The sequence below is a fragment of the Emys orbicularis genome, chromosome 2 (genome assembly GCF_028017835.1).
Source record: "Emys orbicularis isolate rEmyOrb1 chromosome 2, rEmyOrb1.hap1, whole genome shotgun sequence".
NCBI lineage: Eukaryota > Metazoa > Chordata > Testudines > Emydidae > Emys > Emys orbicularis.
In genome coordinates this window covers 57,431,489-57,450,321 of record NC_088684.1, presented here as the reverse complement: position 1 = coordinate 57,450,321, position 18,833 = coordinate 57,431,489, and the positions used below count along the sequence as shown (strand labels likewise).

General features: G+C 40.9%; 1 protein-coding gene across 1 annotated transcript in view; it reads right to left on the bottom strand.

Moving 5' to 3' along the window:
* STAU2 (staufen double-stranded RNA binding protein 2) overlaps positions 1-18,833 on the bottom strand; it is a 106,436-nt gene that overhangs the window by 39,087 nt on the left and 48,516 nt on the right. Inside the window, exons 7-8 of the mRNA XM_065400130.1 lie at positions 10,473-10,632; positions 6,803-6,910 (exon numbers count right to left, since the gene is read on the bottom strand). Coding sequence (XP_065256202.1) covers positions 6,803-6,910; positions 10,473-10,632 — 268 coding nt within the window. The remainder of the gene's footprint in view (positions 1-6,802; positions 6,911-10,472; positions 10,633-18,833) is intronic.

The window sequence follows — 18,833 nt, the reverse complement described above, 5'->3', positions numbered from 1 at the left end:
AAGTCAGAATTTTACCCTTGTGTTTAACACCGTGCAAAGATTGCAACTAGGCCGTAGAGGTTTCTTACATCCTCTCTCACTACTCAGGGGTCGATCAGTCTGGTTGTGAATTTCCAGCATGGTCAGAAGAGGGAGATCTAGCATTTCTATTCCATTCTCCTTCCGAAGTGGCACAGATGGTACGTAGCAGGCCAAAAATTCTGACCCAGAGTTTTTCCTTTTGGAACACCATAAGCCTCCAGCAGAGCAGAGCTTATACCGTGCAAAGCTGGTAACTCTGCAACTGCCCAGCTTGCAAAGTAACAAGAGGTGTATCTAGTTCTTAAAAGATTTTAACATTCTTTTATTTTTAAACTAGGAAAATTAAAATATGAAAGTAAACCTCAAGGCTTTTGTGCAATAATTTTCAACCCTGAAGTCAGGGGAAAAGAGGTCATGTCTTCACAGCAATGGTATCTTCCAGTCTCTTTTAAATTTGTACCTTAGTATATTACTGGATGTTGTTATATGAATAGTATAACATAGACAGATTGTGGAACATGTTTAATTTAAAATTACTACAAGAACTTTAGCGTTTTCATTTCCATCTTCTGAGTGTTTGAAATCATGATCCTGGCAACAGCACAAGGTAGGTGTTTGTATTCATATATAGTATAATGTATTTATAAAACTACTCATACTCAGACAAAAGAAACACACAGAAATATTTATATTGACCAAATGGGAAAGGGCAAAACTACTTGTGGAAGAAATACCACTGTCAAGTATTTTTTTAATGTCAAAAGAATTATTTTGAAAAAAACCTAGTGTCTCTTTAATCCTTTAAACTTCTAAATACACTACACATGGAAAATAATTGCCAGGAAAGACTCTTATTGACGTCAGTGGGCTTTGGATCAGGCCAAATATCAAAGTTAGGTTCTTTTGCAACAACCATCTTAACCTAAAACCTTTTTTGGCTGACCCCAGAAATTCAGACTGTTTTAAAACTTCTTCTACTTAATATGCTTTAAAACATTTGTGCTATAAATTCAAGAATACAGTGGTTTATAACTGAGTTCAATCTTCACTAAACAAAAATACTATCCACTTTAGATACCAGAACACTACAATGCTGCATGAGTTGAGAGATTCATCCTGCAGCTGAGAATTTGAGTAGCAGTGACAGCAATATTTTCCCGTCAGTCCTATTCCACAATGAGAAAATACAATGGGCCAAATTCATGCCTGGTGTAATGCCAAAGGTTAAATTATAACAGGGATGAATTCAGCTCAATTTAATGAATCATGCTGAAAAATGAAAAAGAGAAGTACAATAGCAGTGAAGTAAGAGGGAGTGTAGATGGCTGGGTCATTTGAGATGATGAGATGTGCGATATGTTGGCCAGAGGGTAAAGAGCTAGTAATCATCATGGGACAAGAACTACAGGAAGATCTAGAAAAAGGTGGTTCGAGGCACTGAAGGAGTACATGGAGAAGGCTGATGTCAGCTTGGAAGACACACTTGAGAAGAATGCTTGAAGATGTAGAACATGAGCCCCCAACCCCTGCTCACAGGATAAGGCAAAGGAGAAGCCCACAGGTGGCATTTTGAAAGATGAGATTGAGATTAAATGGAGACATTTTTAAACCCTAACAGAGAAGCAGAAAAAAAAGCTGAGTAAATGAAATAAAGGCTATGTCTACACAGCCCTCAGTTCAGACTACAGGAGTGTACAGTGTGCACCAAAGTGCTGCACTGTTAACTCCCCTGTGTGGATGCAGCATGCACAAACTAAAAGGTTCCTAGTTCATGTTAACGGAATCCTCTTCAAACAGAACTACATTAAAGCGTCCACACAGGATGTTACAGCACAGCACTTTGGTGCACACTGCTATTCACACCCCCACAGTCCACACTGTGGGACAGTGTGGACAAGCCCAAAGTCAATTATAACCATCACCGTTTAAGGTTTTAGAAAATACCAAATAAATCCACAGGCTAATGCGAATGAAAACACAGGCAGAAATGTGGTATTCTGCCAGTATTAAAAAAATCCACATCTTTATTAAATGTATAGAAACTCTAAGGTTAAACCCTTTGAGCAAAAAGTCCCCACAAGAAGTCCCCACAAGTCAGAGTGAGGAAGATTGGTATCCTTCCACCCTAGCTAGAAGGGAACTACCAAACATGGCCTTGGAGACGGGCAGGCCTGAGAATGGATACCAAATCTCATGATGAGAACTTGGTCACAGCATTAGGCAAGCCATTAGATTTCCTAGTGATCAGCTGCCTCTCAATGACAATGGGACAGGAAGACACAACTCTCCTACTTCTCCTCATGCTGTCTTGCAAAATCATCATGAAAATTTGCCACACCAAAATCTTCTCACTCTTGATGTTGATAATGAAAAATTGATGTTATTTTACTTGCCAACTCAAAATAAATAAAGTAATTAAAATAAATTAAAATAAAAACTATCCCCTGGCAAGAGGACAATAGCAATCTTGTACAGTTGTTCTGATGCCTTAAGCAGGCCAAATCAGTTAAACCTCCTAGGACTCCCCATCTCAGCTTAAAAGCTGAAAACAAGACAGGGAAAGAAATTTTCACTGTAACCCCTAGCAAAGGGAAACACGTAACAGACACGAAAACCACCTGTGACGGGGCATGCATACCACGCACTAGGCAGGAAAGGGTTAATCCCACACTATGGGCAGCACAAGTCCCGCCCCTTAGACCAGACTGGGCATGCTCCAAATGCTGCACTAGTATAAAGAAGAGCAGCCCAGCTCATTCTGGGCTGACTGCCGGGGAAGAAGGATGCTCAGTGGAGGCTCCAGCCGAGGAGCCACTTCCTGTAGGAACCAGAGAGCCTGAGGCCCAGACCGGAGACCAGTTGCCCACAGCCAGTCAATAGGAGTCAGAGTCCCAACAAGCTACCTGCGCCAAGGAACTTAGAGACCCCAACAACAAATGGACCCCAGCTTCAGGACTCACGGCAGGAAGTGGCCCGGGGGGTTGGAGAGAGTGGTACCTCGCACCCGAGGAAGGTCAGTGTCTTGCAGTAGGATCCTCACTGACTGGGTGGTGACCACGCTCACTACTGACAAGGCCCTGGGCCGGGACCCAGTGGAGATGGAGGGGCTGGGTCCCCCTACTCCCCCCCCGCCACCATCCACCCCAGGTGGCAGCCCACTTCTCTGACTCTGGCCCCTAGACCACACAGCCCTGACCCCAAAGGCAGCTGTACTGACTCTGGCCACTAGGCCGCATGGCCCTGACCCCGAAGGGCAGCTGAACTGACTCTGACCCCTAGGCCGCACAACCCTGAACTCAAGGGCCACGGTACTGAGGCTGGCCACTAGGCCTCACTGCCTTGAACCCAAAGACCACCCTTTTGAATCTGACCGTTGTGCCTTATCGTGATGAGGCCTGAAACAGTTGGGCAGACTGTTACCGTCAGCACACCCATCATCCACTTCAACAGGAGATGGGACGTGCATACACTGCCACACCCTGACACATGGTATTGTCCACCCAAACAGTGCATGGTTTCCCCCCCCAAAATTTGCCAACTGCAACATTAATTATAGTCCTGTCTTTAAAGAATGGAAAAAAACAGAACACACACACAAGGAACATAAAATGCATAAACCAGTTTATAAACTTCCATGAAACAATGAAGGCAAAAGGCTGAGATTTCTCTTTACTGCCCAGCAGGAAGCAATAGGCAAAACCCTTGATCTGCAGCAGCAGCTCATAGGGCAGGGGTAGTCAATCGGTGGACTGAGGGCCAAATCCAGACTACCAGATGCTTTTAAACGGACCCTGAAATCTTTTTATTTACTTATCATTATTATTTTTTTTATTATTTTCTCTGGAGTCTGGACCTTGACTATACCTTGACCAAGAAATTTGGACCTTGACAAAAAATAATTGACTACCCGTGTCATAGGGTGACTAACGACTGTACTCATCTTTAAAACCTGCTCAGTAACAGACCCACACAAGTCCTAAAATAGCTGCAAGTTGCTGCAGTGGGGGCACGCTATAATCCCTCTGGCCTCTGAACAGCCCTGGAAAGCACATACCAGCTACTGGGCTAGAGTAGAATTCTTCTACTATAGGGTATTGATACTTTAAGGCATTTTTAAAAATCAATTCTTTAATACACAGAAACTACTTTACATGGCTTCTGGAAGTTCTTTGAGAACAAATACTAGCTTTACTTTATCAGGCAGAGTAAGTGGAATTATGTGATTGTGTAATTCCCCATTAGCCAAACTGCTAGGACCAAATTCTGCTCTGTTCCACCCATACAACCACACTGACATCACAGGGCAGAACCTGGCCCCTAAGTTACATTACAAATTCTCCCCATTCTCCAAATATTATGCAATTCTGAAAAACTGTTCACATGAAACATTAAATACCTTTAACCATTTGCTCATCTATGTAACAGAGCACAGCTTTAATATTTACTAAAGCTTTGTCAGATGAAGAAAATGCTGAGCATTCTACAGCCATCATATGATAAAGATAATGAAAGCTTTAATGCATGACTGGAATAATACAAAATATTCTTAAGAACAATCTCATTAGAAACACCAGATCCTGCAGGTTATCACAAATTGGTTAGTCATTTTACTGAAATATAAGACCTCTTTTTAAAACAATATATAGGTTAAGCCTCAATTCTAGCCAAGAATGTCAACAACATTTACATTTAATGACACTAAATAACACACACAGAAAAATTGGTATGTTTTTGAGAGATTAATTCCTGCGATTTTGAAAATATTCCCAATATATATTTTTTTAAATTACATGTTGTTCCTTCTTGGTAGGCGGGCAAGAAACTATCCTTTTATAATTAATGGAAACAACATTAATAGTAATAACATCCTTCAGGATATTCTCGTGCAAATGGCACAGTAGAGTTTCCCTGTATCAGACATTCCCATCTTCATGTCTTCTTATCTGACACCACTTATGGCTGGAACAACCTCCTGATTAACACCTCCAAAGCACCGTCACTCTTCACCTTCAAAAATCTTCCAAACCCCCAACTACTGTGTGACTCATTACCCATCTCCCTATATGTTAGTGTACTGATTTAAATGACTGTGTCACAGGGTAAATGGCCCCTATATTTGAAGTTGGAGCCAGCACCAGTGTGCCACAGCAGGTGCTCCTACTTGGCCAATTAAGAGGGAGGTGCAGCACCTAGGTGCTATAAAGGACCAGGGAGAGACCCAGTGAGGAGGACTCCCAGAGAGTCAGAGCAAACTGGTTCAAGTCAGGAAGGGCAGGTGAGACCAGGGGACTGGAGGAGTCCCAGAAGAAAGCTGAAGGTAGTTTCTGGGACAAGGCAAGAGAACAGCACAAGCAGTTTGCTGGTTGGCATTCCTGAGAGAGGGATGAAGACAGGAGGAGCAGCAGAGGGAGTTGCCTGCTGACCCTAAGCCTGAGAGCTGGAACTGAGGGCCAGAAAGGGCTGAAGGCAGGGGAGTATCAGAGGAGCTTACCCACTGACATCTCCAGGGTCAGAGAGCCAGAACCACAAGAGGGTCAGGAGGAGTGAGGGATGCTCCCAGCACAGAGGCTGTGGGGGCTCCCACTGAGAAGAATGAGACTGCACTCCAGTTGGAAGGGCTGAGGTGGCTGTCCTTGGACAAGAGAGGACTGACAAAGTCTGGGCATGGTTGAATGCACCAGTATGTGGGGCACTGAGGGATGAAATGTCTTGAGTTTTAATGACTGCTTGCATTGGGGTGAGAATTGGACTACATATTTGGGACTCCTCTTGTGGACTATGATGCTGTAATAAACCAGTCCCAAGGAGGGGTAATACTGAGATAAGAAAGCCAGAAGTGATGTTATTAGGCCACCTGAGAGTGAAAACTGAAGCAGGTGTGCCTGTCATGCCATGACCTGCCACAGGAGGGTGCTCCAGGCAGGCTGCCCTATGAAACCCTACATTGTAGTAGCATGTGGCTGTGGAGTATAAACCCTTTAGTGGCAAGGAACCTGTTATTTGTTTGGCACCATTACTGTAGAGCAACTTGTACCCTTATAGGACTAGATAAATAATACAACCATTAACTATATAAGCAATTGTAGTCTAGGCGACTAGTTATGTGAGTGAAGTTATGCATGTGTTTAAGTATTGACAGGATCAGGGCCTAAATAGGGAACATTAAGCGAAAGAGTCTGGCCCGGAGATAAAATGGGATTTGAGGAAGAGAAAGATGTGGAGACTGAAGTAGAGATAGGAAAAAAAGAAGTGATGGCATTACCAATAACTGTGAGAAGAGGACATGTCTTGTGAAGTGTCCTTATGGGAACTTTCATGGTGTCTCAATGTCTTGCAGCATCTCCCAGGATTAGGAGAGAAGATCTAGGTTGCCTCTCTCTCTCTCTCTCTCTCTCTGAGTGTGATTTTTTTTTTCTATGTTGAACGTGGCTATCAATTCCAATTTACACCCCATGATGGCAAAGGATAAACAAATAGTCACTACCATCCATTAAAGACTGAAGGACAATGGACATATCAGTGTCTACATGTTTGGCCCACATTTATTTGACAGAGCAGCCAATTTAATAATATAAAATGACACCTTAGATTCAGATTCATTTTCAATTTCATTTCCTATTTAGAATTTGCATGCATTTATTTGTAAGAGTAGCGAGTTTGTAATGAATGCTCTCACCCAGCCTTTTTACTTTTAGTTGTTGCTTATTAAGTTTTTATAAACACTCAGAAGACAGCAGACAGCTCAATATATAACTGGTCTATTCAGATAAATAACACATACCTCAAAACTGACAGGCATGTTGCGCTTCAAGGCAATTTCAAACACTATGCTGATCTCAGATTTGTTTGCATCTTTTTCTTCTTCCGTTTCCTTTCCTGCCTCTCCATTCTGCATCATATAAAACAAAGCAAGCACATTCAAATGCTTGCTTTCAAGTAGCAGAAATACAATTTCCCCTTTATTCCTCAATGTCTAGAATATATTTCCACCAAAACAATACTGTGTAAACTGCAGTATTTCATAATTTGTTTAACTTTAAAGAGATTTAATATTTATACGTAATTATTTCAAAGTATAAATTACAGACTTATAGTTACTTAGTGGTTTGGTAAAATGTCACATTTATGAAATAACTTAGTCTCTCATACACCTTCCAGAGTGAAACTTCCTTTGATGTTCACCTATTAATTACCGTAACCTGTCTGAAGAGCCATTAAATTTTTTGGTCCCTGCAAGTGTTCCTGACTCCCTATAAGTCACACCATATTATGACCCGAGTAACACATTACCCGCCATCCACTTACCTGTAAAATCGACAAAATGTAGCCATGCTTTATATTAAGGGAACATTTATACATGGTTATAAAGGATTAATTAATAAATAAGCAATTTTTACAGACTTTTAAGCTGATTAGAAACACAGTTTATAACAGTCTATAACACACACTATTCATGTCTATAATAAGACTGTTACAGTTCCAGGGCAAGCTGGGTCTTTGACCTCTCTCTCTTCCTATGGACCTCCGTTCAAAGTACCAGGCCCACATCTGTATTTCTCTCAAGGTGGAATTCTCCTCTCAGTGATCCAGCAAGGGCACCATTCTCAGGCTTCCAGCTTTCCAGCTGTCACCTCTCTTGGAGGTGGAGAGGCACGTCCCTCTTCCTTTTGACCAGTATATTTCCAGGCTACACAGTTCCCTGTCTTCACTGCGTATTTCCCAGCACAGACAGGTTGCCCAAGGTCAACCTGCTTGCTTTCTCTTTAGAGACAGTTGACAGATGTAATTGCTACAGTTATAAGATACCACACATCACTTCCCATGCAAATCTACTTGATTCTTAAGGTAAATATCACTAAGAGCAGAGGTGAAAGTAAGCCAGTACGGTCCAGTACGCCGTGCTGGACCGCACCAGCTTCCGCGGTGGGGATTTAAAGGGCTCTGGGTTCCCCGCCGCGGGGAGCCCAGAGCCCTTTAAATTCCACCTGCAGCTCCGGCAGCTGGGCTTGGGCAGGGATTTAAAAGGCCCGGAGCTCCCGTGGCGGCGGGGAGCCCCGAGCCCTTTAAATCCCCCCCGCAGCTCCGGCAGCCGGGCTGGGGCCGGGATTTAAAGGGCCCGGAGCTCCTGCCACTGCGGGGAGCCCCGAGCCCTTTAAATCCCCCCCCAGCTCCGGCTGCTGGAGCTGCGGTGGGGATTTAAAGGGTCCGGAGCTCCGCGGTGGCCGGAGCCCCAGGCCCTTTAATTTGTACAGATACAGAACAATGTGGACAGCCCAACAGAAGTTTCAGTTAAGAATCTCAGATTTGTACAACCACAGCTTATCCTTTGGAAGCCTGGATATCCTGAGGGACCTGATAAAATGATGCTGTTATATTCTTGTGACTGGGACATACAGTTTAATTTGAGATCCTATTGCTTTTGTTGGGTAAATAAATAACTTTTACAGTTTCACATACACAGACCATGAAGAAATGAGCATCTAAACAGAACTACCCACATAATTTATTTCCCATTACTACTTATTAGTATATATACTTGGATGATAGCAGTTTACTTTGTGGGACATCAGAAACTAAATGATGTTAACAAATATGATCGCTGGCAAGTGAAGAATAAGCAACATTTTCCTGTCCTCATTAATGGACATCTTGAATTCAAGGACTCTTCCTGAAAAAATATAATACTAAAAAACAAAAAAACAGTATGGAACTAAAAAGTATATCTCAATATTCAGACTTCACAGCTTGGGTTTTTTAAGACAGCATCCAGTCCTTCGGAAAACATAAATGAAGAAGAGAAGGAAAAGGAAAGGCCATATTTTCCTACGATCTTTTAAATCATCTTAAATTATCTTTCTTTTTTAAAAACTCCTAACCAATCCTCTTGAACGACTTGAGGTAAATAATATACTCCCTGATCCAGAAAAGGAATGATGGCATAACTAATGAGGGTTAGTAAAATTTTCTCTCACCCACAATGAAGACTATTCAGGTATGGTTTGGGAACAGCAAGAGGAATAAAAGTTGCATAATTGTTCTTTTTGATAAACAGAATTATTTCACACTTAAATGGTAGCTTAAAACAAAAAACTCCAGGTATTTTTAGTTATTTTTTTTAAATTATTGCTCTGCACAGGATCTCTACAGGTACTGTCAAAAAGGGAGCGCACTGAGGGATTTTGTGTCTTCCAAGTATGTGTGTTCTGGTTCAAGTCACTTGGCAATTTTGTTGTTATAAAGCTTTTCATTTGCAAAGTTACCTGTGAGATGGTTCTAATTATTTATTTATTTTGCTTAAATAGTCTTTAAAAATGTGTTGGAATATTTTCATTTCTAAAGCAATGCAAATATTGATCCTTACAAATGCAACACTGAAGAAAGCTAATGAACTACCCAGGGTCTAACAGGCTGAAAACCTAAAACCATCCGACAGCTGTTCGATAGCCTATTTAAAGTGAGTCGGTGATCTCGGTGAGGTTCCTGATGCACAAACATTCACTTCAAAAATACACATCACCATTTGGCAACCTTGCTTTTATTCTGAAAAATATCAGAATATATTAACAAATTCTTGGGACAGGGACCAGTCTTTTTCATAGTCTATAGAACACGTTCATGGCACTATATACATTTATTAATAATAATTCATTCTCAATGAGGCCATGGATTAAATAGGTATTGGATGCACTTTTGGGGATGACCACAAAAGTTTCTATTTGCTTCTTAACAACTCTTAACAATCTTTCCATTTTACCTTAGAAGAATTATGCGTTGTCACAACTTAAGTCTATTCAATAGTTTGTTCCTTACCACTTCCTTCAGCAATAGGCATGTGGAGCTAGATAAACTGACTTTTGACAATAATCACCTGCTTTCTATATTGTTCAGCTGCTACCACATTTACTATGGTTATTAGGAAAAGTAACCAGCTAGTGAATTCAACACTATAAAAATTGAAAACTGAAAAATAAGCTGTGAGAGTTAGCTTAACAGAACCATGATACCAGAGTCCTGTCCATTTCTTAGAAGTTTGTGGATTCTAGGAAACCAAGCCCACCATTGAATCCACCCACTAGCTATCTCTCTCTCCAATCACCAATGATTACACCTATTCCCCTTCTCCTCTCAGCTTCTAGACTTTAAAACTTTATTAGTGTTTCATCAGATGTATAACAAGAACCTTCCTACTCTTATCACTTGCTTTTTAACCTATTTTAAAGCAGTTTTCATTCACAGACTGAAATTACATCCTGTTTCTAATATTTTAAAATAATGTAAAATATGTTCTGTGCATGTAAACACTTCTGAGAGATGGCTGCTTGAGAGAGAATTCTGAAAAAAATCCACTGAGCTGTTTTTTTCTACAACCTTTTAATGACATGAGCATCCAAATGTGGGATTTGAGTACCAAAGTTTGACAATGAGGCTCAGTAAGTTTTTAAATCACAAACCTGAGGTAATTTTTCTGGGATAGGTTCATTTTGGAGAGCTTGCAGGGCCTTCATTGCAGCATTGTGTCTAGCAGCTTGACGAGTCTTTCCTTCACCAAAAAACTCACTGTTGCCAACAGTCAATTGGACATAAAAAATCTTAGGCACTGGGCAGTGATACCTATGAAGTAATAAACAACAAGTTAATTCCTTGTTATGGGTTAAAACACGCAACACAATTTATGAAAATATCATGTGAATTTTATTTAAGGTACAGTAATAACTAAAATAGACAATATGCCTTTTTGGTCACAGTAAAGGATATATGAGCAAAATATATTATGCATTTCTAGGCCAGCCCACGAACAATCCCAGAGGAATGTTGGGAGCGGTAGTTGTTGGGGCTGATGAGAGTTGGAGGCTCCAGTCCAAGGTGTGGTGAGCTACATAAAAGTAGCTCCCTTCCCTCACAAGGGTAAAGAGATATGGAAGAAGCAGGATCATTGGGTCTATCCAATAAGGGCCCTGAAAGGTGCATGGGTAGCTTCAGGTATTAGAGAAGCTATAGAGAGAGCTGGAAGGCTGGAAAAGAAAACTTGGGACGGGAGCATTGATCTACTTATTACGGAGATCACAGAGAAGGTGAAGAAATCTAAGAAGTGAAGGAAGAGGTTGTGGGTAAGGAGGCATGAAGAGGTTGGGATTTGGACAGGGTACTTCTTTTTGGAGCTCAAGATCAGAGCTTCTTGCAGAGGATGGGAAGAAACTCTTCTCATTACCATAGTATCTGAGTGTTTCCCACATACTAAATCTAGAAATAATAAGCACCATCTCTTTCTTCCTTTTCAGCCTGTAGGAGAACTACCTTACTTGGTTCACGGGGTTTGTTTGTGGGTGTATATGGATGTGTTTGAGAAGATACTGCGGGAAAACTAAGATAAATAAATGTGTGTGTGTATTATATATATATATATATATATATATATATATATATATATATATATATATATATATATATATATATATATATATAGTATCCCAACCTTTCCCACTGTTGTACCTTTATTCACAATGACCCCACACTTCTACATTCAGAGCAGAGAAGGAAAGAGATAGTACAGAGATAGGTGCCAATATAAGAACACAGATAGCTAAATGGATAAATAGATCTGTAGGCTCTACAGGAATGAGGCTAGAGCTAGTGAAAAGCTCTGTTGAGTCCCAGTGATTCAGTACATTAGATGAAGATAATTAAACAGCTCTTAGTCATAATCTCTTTAAGGAAAAATGAATTTAAAACTAATTATATGGGTTCTTTTTATACACAATTGTGAATTGCCTCATGCTAGAGACTTGGAGGTCCCTCCTCAGATAATGGATCTTCTTCTAAAACTCTGGACATTCCTTTCACGAAAAAAATTAACATATCAGAATTGATTTATGTGCTGAGTATATGATACCTTTAAATAGTTGACTGAGAAGGTGAAATAGTTTGGCCACAACCCAGGCACATCACAACAAAGCTAATTAATTCAAAATCAGGGTGAACTACTTTCTTTTTTTCCTTCTCTTATTTCTCTTAAATACATAGTAACCTTATATCCATGTGAGAATTATAACCAATCCTTATTAAGATATGTTCTCCCTTTATTTTTATCTTGGTCTATACTGACTTATGAAGATGATGATTCTATCTGTGTCAAGATTTTTGGATTTCTCTATAATAATTAAACAAAAGGTTGGTTGAAGTCTCTCTTTGAGGTAGTGGACTGCAAATACAGATGGGTCTGAATCAACACCCAAATCTCAATTTTCCCGAGCTTTGTGGTTAGTTCTAATATACCTATAATGTGCAGAACCAAAACACTAGATCCAAATATGCCCAATGTTTTACATCTCAGGCCCATCTCCAATTGTAGTTACACTTTGGGGAATGCTAATTTATTTTTATCGTTTTCAAAAGGTGCCTGTTTTCTCTGATGCATGATTTACACTTTCATGTAGTGTTGGGACCTATTAGGGTTTAATACTGCTATTGCTCTACTAATATTTTGTCTTATTTTTCTTCATAGATTGTAACTCCCTCACATACTAGCCCAACTAAACTTTTGGGGGGGGGGGGGGGGAAGGACCAATGAGATCTGTAATCAATTACTATTAAAATGCTCATTCTATATTTTTAAAAAAGAAATGAGACAGGACAAGTAAAAACTTAGACAAAAAAAATACTACAATTGCCTGTTCAATATTACATGAACAATTTTCTATTGTTCAATTTATTTTATTCAGTAGATAATATTGTTTATAGGGAATATTTAAAATAATAATTTGACCTAGCAGAATGTTATGGTGTTAAGAGTTATGAAGTGGCTCTCTGACACAAAACAGTGCATCTTACCTATCCAAAGTGTGCATCTATGAGAATTGCCAATGACCAGTGGAAAAAATAAGGCAATACCCCACAAACCTCCCTCACAGCTGGTATAGTGTTGTCTGCCAGTGGATCTGCCCATGTGATTGCTTTAATGGTGTTTGCATGATGTACAGTTCAACATAAGGCAGGATAAATTCTGCCATTTGCAAAGGGGAACATGCAATTCAGAGCAGTAGTTTCCTGACTCCTCACCCCACTGCTGGGCAATACCCCTTGTCTCCTACACTTCCCTTCAAACAAGGAGTTAGTGTGGCAGGAAAACATACCACACAGCTGCCTTACAGATCATAGTCTCCCATGACCCCTTTTATGCGCAATTAAAATGATTTCACTCTCCTACATGCCACACGACAGTGGGGAGTATATAACCCTTAGTTCACTTTGTAGACTCAGGTCCCACAAAATGCCCTTTTTAAAAAAAAAAAAAGTGTGTGTTTAGGGAGCTATTTATGAGATAATGGAGAAAAGTGATAGTCAGCCGGGGGCTCTAGAGCCTCATGCAGCTCTTTGGCATTGGCAAAGTGATTAACTTTTACATGGTTTTGATTAAGATCCTCTTACTCTGCTTGGTCTCAAGCAGAATGAGCAGAGCACTGATAACATGAACATTGCCAGGAACATGTCAAGCAGCACATGAAGCCCTAAGGAACTGGATTAAAGCTGCCAGGCCTCTGCACAGCCTAGAAAAGGGTGAGTAGAGAGAGAGGAGAAACACTCCAAATTTCCAACAAGCAGGCGAGATGGGGGAAAAGAGAGAACGAGACTAGGGAGGAGGACAAATTGTGTCAGTCACCAAGAGTCTTAAAATAATCATGATACAACAGCCTTAAGGTGCGCTGTGATGTTTACATTGTCTTTAACATGTGATGGTGCTACGTTACAAACAGAATCACAAAGCCAGCGGCAGAAAAGTAACGTTAAAAAGTTGTGCTGAATTATGTTTTGGCTCCCCACTCTGTTCACAAAGAAGTACGGTTCCCTTACACTTCAAGTCTGAATAATCTTGTTACGAAGGACAGAAAAACATCAACTGCCAGTACAATGATTTGGGGTTTTTTGCATCACCACAGAGATAACTAACAGGTGTATATTTTCTGTTCCCAAGCTGTGCTCCATGGAGTACTCCCAGGCACTCCATGGATCTGCTTCTGTCACAGTGGTGAAGTAGTCAGTCTTCAGACAGTAACACTTCCTATTATATTTCAAAAGACAAGGTGGGTGAGGTAATATCTTCTGTTGGCGAGAGAGAGCTCTTCTTCAGGTCTAGGAAATGTACTCAGAGTGTCACAGCTAAATACAAGGTGGAACAGATTGTTTAGCATAAGTAGTTAACACATAGTTTAAGGGACCATTCAAGGTGAAGTGGCCTGTCAACACCTCTCCAGTCACACGAGCGGGGGAGGGTGAAGGAGTCATCACTCTCAAATGAATTCATACAGAAAAACGATAAGAGACAAAAAACCCATATCACCTATGGGTGACCACTTTTCACAATGCAACCGCTCTATACCTGGCCTTTCAGACCTCATCCTCAAAGGAAACCTGCACAACACCCTCAAAAGCTGAGCCTGGGAGCCATGGGCAGCAGGTATCATAGACAGGGGAAGGCTGTGCCTCCCCAAACAGCCTGGTGTGGCTCCGCCCCCAAGTCTCCTCCTGCCTGCTTCCAGTTCCCTTCTTGCTCTTCTGTGGCTGAGAGGCTAGGGGGCAGGCAGGCTGGGGCTGGTGTGCACAAGGCCCGGGGCTGAGACTGCCTCTCCGCCCCTCTGCTGGGACCATGCCACCCGCCCAGCGCGCTGGGGCTGAGGGCGCTCCGCCCACCCGGTGCATTGGGGCTCGGGGTGCACGGGGGGGTCGGCAGCTGCGGGGGAGGAGGGATGTGCTCTGGTCTCAAGCAGGGGAGGAAGGGTGGAAAGGGAGGGGCGGGGCCTCAGCCAGAGGGGGAGGGGCCAGGGGCTAAACTTCCCCCAACAACACGTTCATCCACTGCCCATGCTGGGAGCTTACATTCATAACTTTTCTGGATACTAAAAATCATTGCCTGAATTTGTTCCACTTTGTATTTAGCTGTGACATTCTGTGTATGTCTACTCAACAATTAAACACCTGTGGCTAGGCCATGTCAGCTGACTCAGGCTACAGGTCTCAGGCTGCAGGGCTGTAAGGCTGTGGTGTAGACATTCAGGCTCAGGCTGGAGCCTGAGCTCTGGGACCCCGTGAGGTAGGAGGTTCCCAGGGCTCGGGCTGGAGCCCAAGCCCAACTGTCTACAGCACAATTGTACAGTCCCGTAGCCCGAGCCCCACAAGTCCGGGTCAGCTGATATGAGCCAGCCATGGGCGTTTAATTGCTGTGTAGACATACCCTCTGAGTACATTTCCCAGACCTGAAGAAGAGCTCTGTATAAGCTTGAAAACTTGTCTCTCTCACAAACAGAAGTTGGTCCAGTAAAAGATATTACTTCACCCACCTTGTCTCTCTAAAACCATGAGACCAAAACTACACATCTCTACAGCAACACCTCATATTAGACTTCAAATCCAGATTTTTGTGGTTTCTGGAGGCTTTTTCAACTAGCTAAACTTAAAAGAATAAGCACCTATCTGTAGTCTGCATGGCTGCTTCTTATTTCCCTTCATGAAAATTCAACCCTAATCGGATTTCCAGACAACACAAAGTGTATGAGACAGAACTAAATTACAAAGTGACCTGCAGAGAACATCGGGGGCTTCCGATAATACTGGGAGATTCAGCACTGAAAATAAGTTCTATATGCACTGAGAAGACATAAATACAATAGCAACAGAATGAAAGGACTTCACAAGCAGCCACATACTGAATCAAGTTATTTTCATCTTTGTCTCCTTGATGCTGTCCTAATATTACCTTTATGAATAATTAAGAACCAAAAGGAATGTGCTTATGGTACAAGGAAATGAGAGGTTTGGAATCCATGAGACAATGTCTAGTTTAAGTGGACTGCAACCTAAAAACATTTGACTACTACAGTTCTAATAAATTTGGTAAGTCCTACCAGCCCATCAGGGCAGGAAACTGCAGATAACAATATATTGCAAAGCAGTTTTTCGTTATTTCCTGTAAATTTAATAGAATCAGAAAGGCCCTCCCCAGAAGAGGAGGCTACTTTGTAGCTGACTCCACTGGTATCACCTAAGAATGGACAATCTGAAATTGGAAATTTGCTCCTTAACTGTGACCTTGTATGCCAAGTTTCAGCAATGTACAAATGTTTACAGCTAGTTATAAACCTTGAAAATAGGGGTTCATAACAGAAATGCTGACAGACTCTTAACTAGGTTGGTGTGAGCGGGCGCCACTATAATTAAATAAATCACCAAGGTCTGTTGACAATTACAAAACTCATTTTGGTGTGCCACAGAGACAAACAAAATTTCTGTTCATTATAATTTTACTGGAATATGATGTCATAACATATAAGCATACTGAAACAATCTGGTGCTCTTCTGGCCAAAATATTAATTGCATACTAAAGAGCCCTTGGGGCCTCTTCCTTTTTGGCCATCAAATCCATATACACAAAAACAAATAAAGTATTACTATATGTTGATATTACAGTATAATACATTTTGCATTTCCTGTATTTCTGTGGATTTCCAATGGCATAAATGTTTCGGAAATGGTAAATTTCTTTACATTAGCATTGGAAAAAAAATAAGTGCAATCTGAAGCTCAATGAGATTGGAAAGTCTGCTTAGATTTATTCCCCATTTGACTAAGCAGCGATCCCTGCAATATTTTTTCTTCCAGACACTTTTCCAACTCCTTTTAAAAACTACTTATGCTATGTATTCTTACTGCTTCCCTTAATCATTCATCCTATTGTAACTCTGTGTAAATAACTTCTGCCAACACTCTCCAACTCTGACTTAGGTTCCTTGTTCTTGTATTTCACGTCCTTGTTCTTGCATCTGTCCTCTCTATACCCATCAAAAATATATATGGCTCAATGATGTTCTCTCAGTATTAATGGCTAATATATTCTCCTCCTATGTAAAGAGAAAGAAATAAGCCCTATTACTACTCAGCTCCAGAAGAGCAGAGGTAAGTGGCATACTCTTCCCCATTCCATATGGCTAGATACAGAAACAAAGGATAGTGGCCAGCAGGTAGGGCCACTGAAACATGTGAAGATCCAGAAACCTATAGGAAATCAATTCTGCAGATCTGAGCTGCCCATTGCCAGGGCCTTTCCCTCCAGGCTTCTCTCTAGCCTCTCCTTCCCTGTGTCCACATAGCCAAGCTGGTAGCCATGCTGATATTCGCTGCCCAGCCTACTGTTACATTCTGTAACCCTTACAAATGCGAGAATAGTGCCATAGAGAATTCAGGGGAGTCAGAGCAGCATTAACTGTACAGAATTTTTTCTCCATAACATTTGAAGTTCCTCTGGGGAGCAAGTTGCTTAGTGCAGCTGTTCTGTGGCCATGCCCCATTTTTCTAAGCAACCCATTAGCCACATGGATCTCTTGCAGATGTGAGTGAAGAAGGATAACATCCAGTGTAGCCACATTCCTCTCTTCATAGCCCTCCTTATGGTTATTTCCACAGGTTTACTCCCACACATGGGAGCAAAGGGGCCCTCTTTTCCAAATACAGACCTATTCTGTTTAACGTCATTAGAGAATTAAAATCCACTAACTCTGGCATCCTCTTCTGGATGATCTATTTCTACAATATCATTTTTACAGTAAAGCAAGGAAGACTCTGCACTATATTCCACATATAGCCTTGCTCATCCATTACTGAGTGGAAAGGTAATTCTCTGAAATTCACATTCAATAGTTTTGTTTATACAGCACAGAACTGTTTTCTCTTTTCCTAACGTTGATTTCCCCTACACCACATATACAGAATTACAGAACTATATGAATCATCTCTACTCATCCCAGATTACTCTCACCTTTCAAGGCCAGACTGAAAATTAAAACTTTAAGAATTTATAATCACCAGTGTGTTATCAATTCTGTTTTTTTCCCCTAGTTCTTCTACCATAACCAGCCTGTGAAATCTGTATTTTGATCTGATCCTGGGAAACCCACAAGTAACAGAATACCTATGCCAAAAGTTAAAAACAATAATTGTGATGCTCAAGTATGTGAACATATAGAGATTTAAAGTTACCTTCATTAAGGAAGCTTTCAAAATAGACAGAAAAAACAACATAAGACCCTTCAAATTTTCAGAAGCTTTGAAAAAAGTCACCTGAGTATGCAGAAATTATTAAGGAAACACTAAGTATTTTTTTAATCAAATTCTGCACAGAATATGCATTTTAAAAACTGTCCTCAAATATTTGTTATCCACAGTTTAAGTACCCACTTGACCTGACTCTGTGTCTCAGCTTTTCAAAAACTGGCTTCCGGTTTTCCAGTCACAATTCTGCACTTTCAAAAAATCTGCACCCATATTCCTATGTTCGCAGTGAACTGGAGGTTCAAATATTAGCTTTTAGGCATCTAATTAAATCCATCATTTGCACTCACAAATCTGGGAGACAATTAATAGGGGCAATTCAGGTAATTTGACATCTAACTACCAATACTTGGTGTCTACTTTTAACTGTGTGCACAAAACTGTGGGCAGAGGCCAGAACCTCAGCTGGTGTATACAGGTGTAATTCCACTTACTGCAGTACAGCTAAACTGATTTACAACAGCTGAGGATCTGGCTGATATTTTTGGTGGGCACAATCTGCACTTACTAAAAGAAAAAAGGCTGAAAATCTATGTCCCTTTATGTCCCTTAACTATGAATTGTGTTAAAAGCAAACCAATTTTCTGAAAATTAGATAAGTATTTAATTGCTATATCAGAATGTAATGAATATATAAAAACTAGAGAATTATTATTTAATTTATATCACACTTTTCCAATGAGGAAAAGCTAAGGAATAAACAAATGAGGCATTA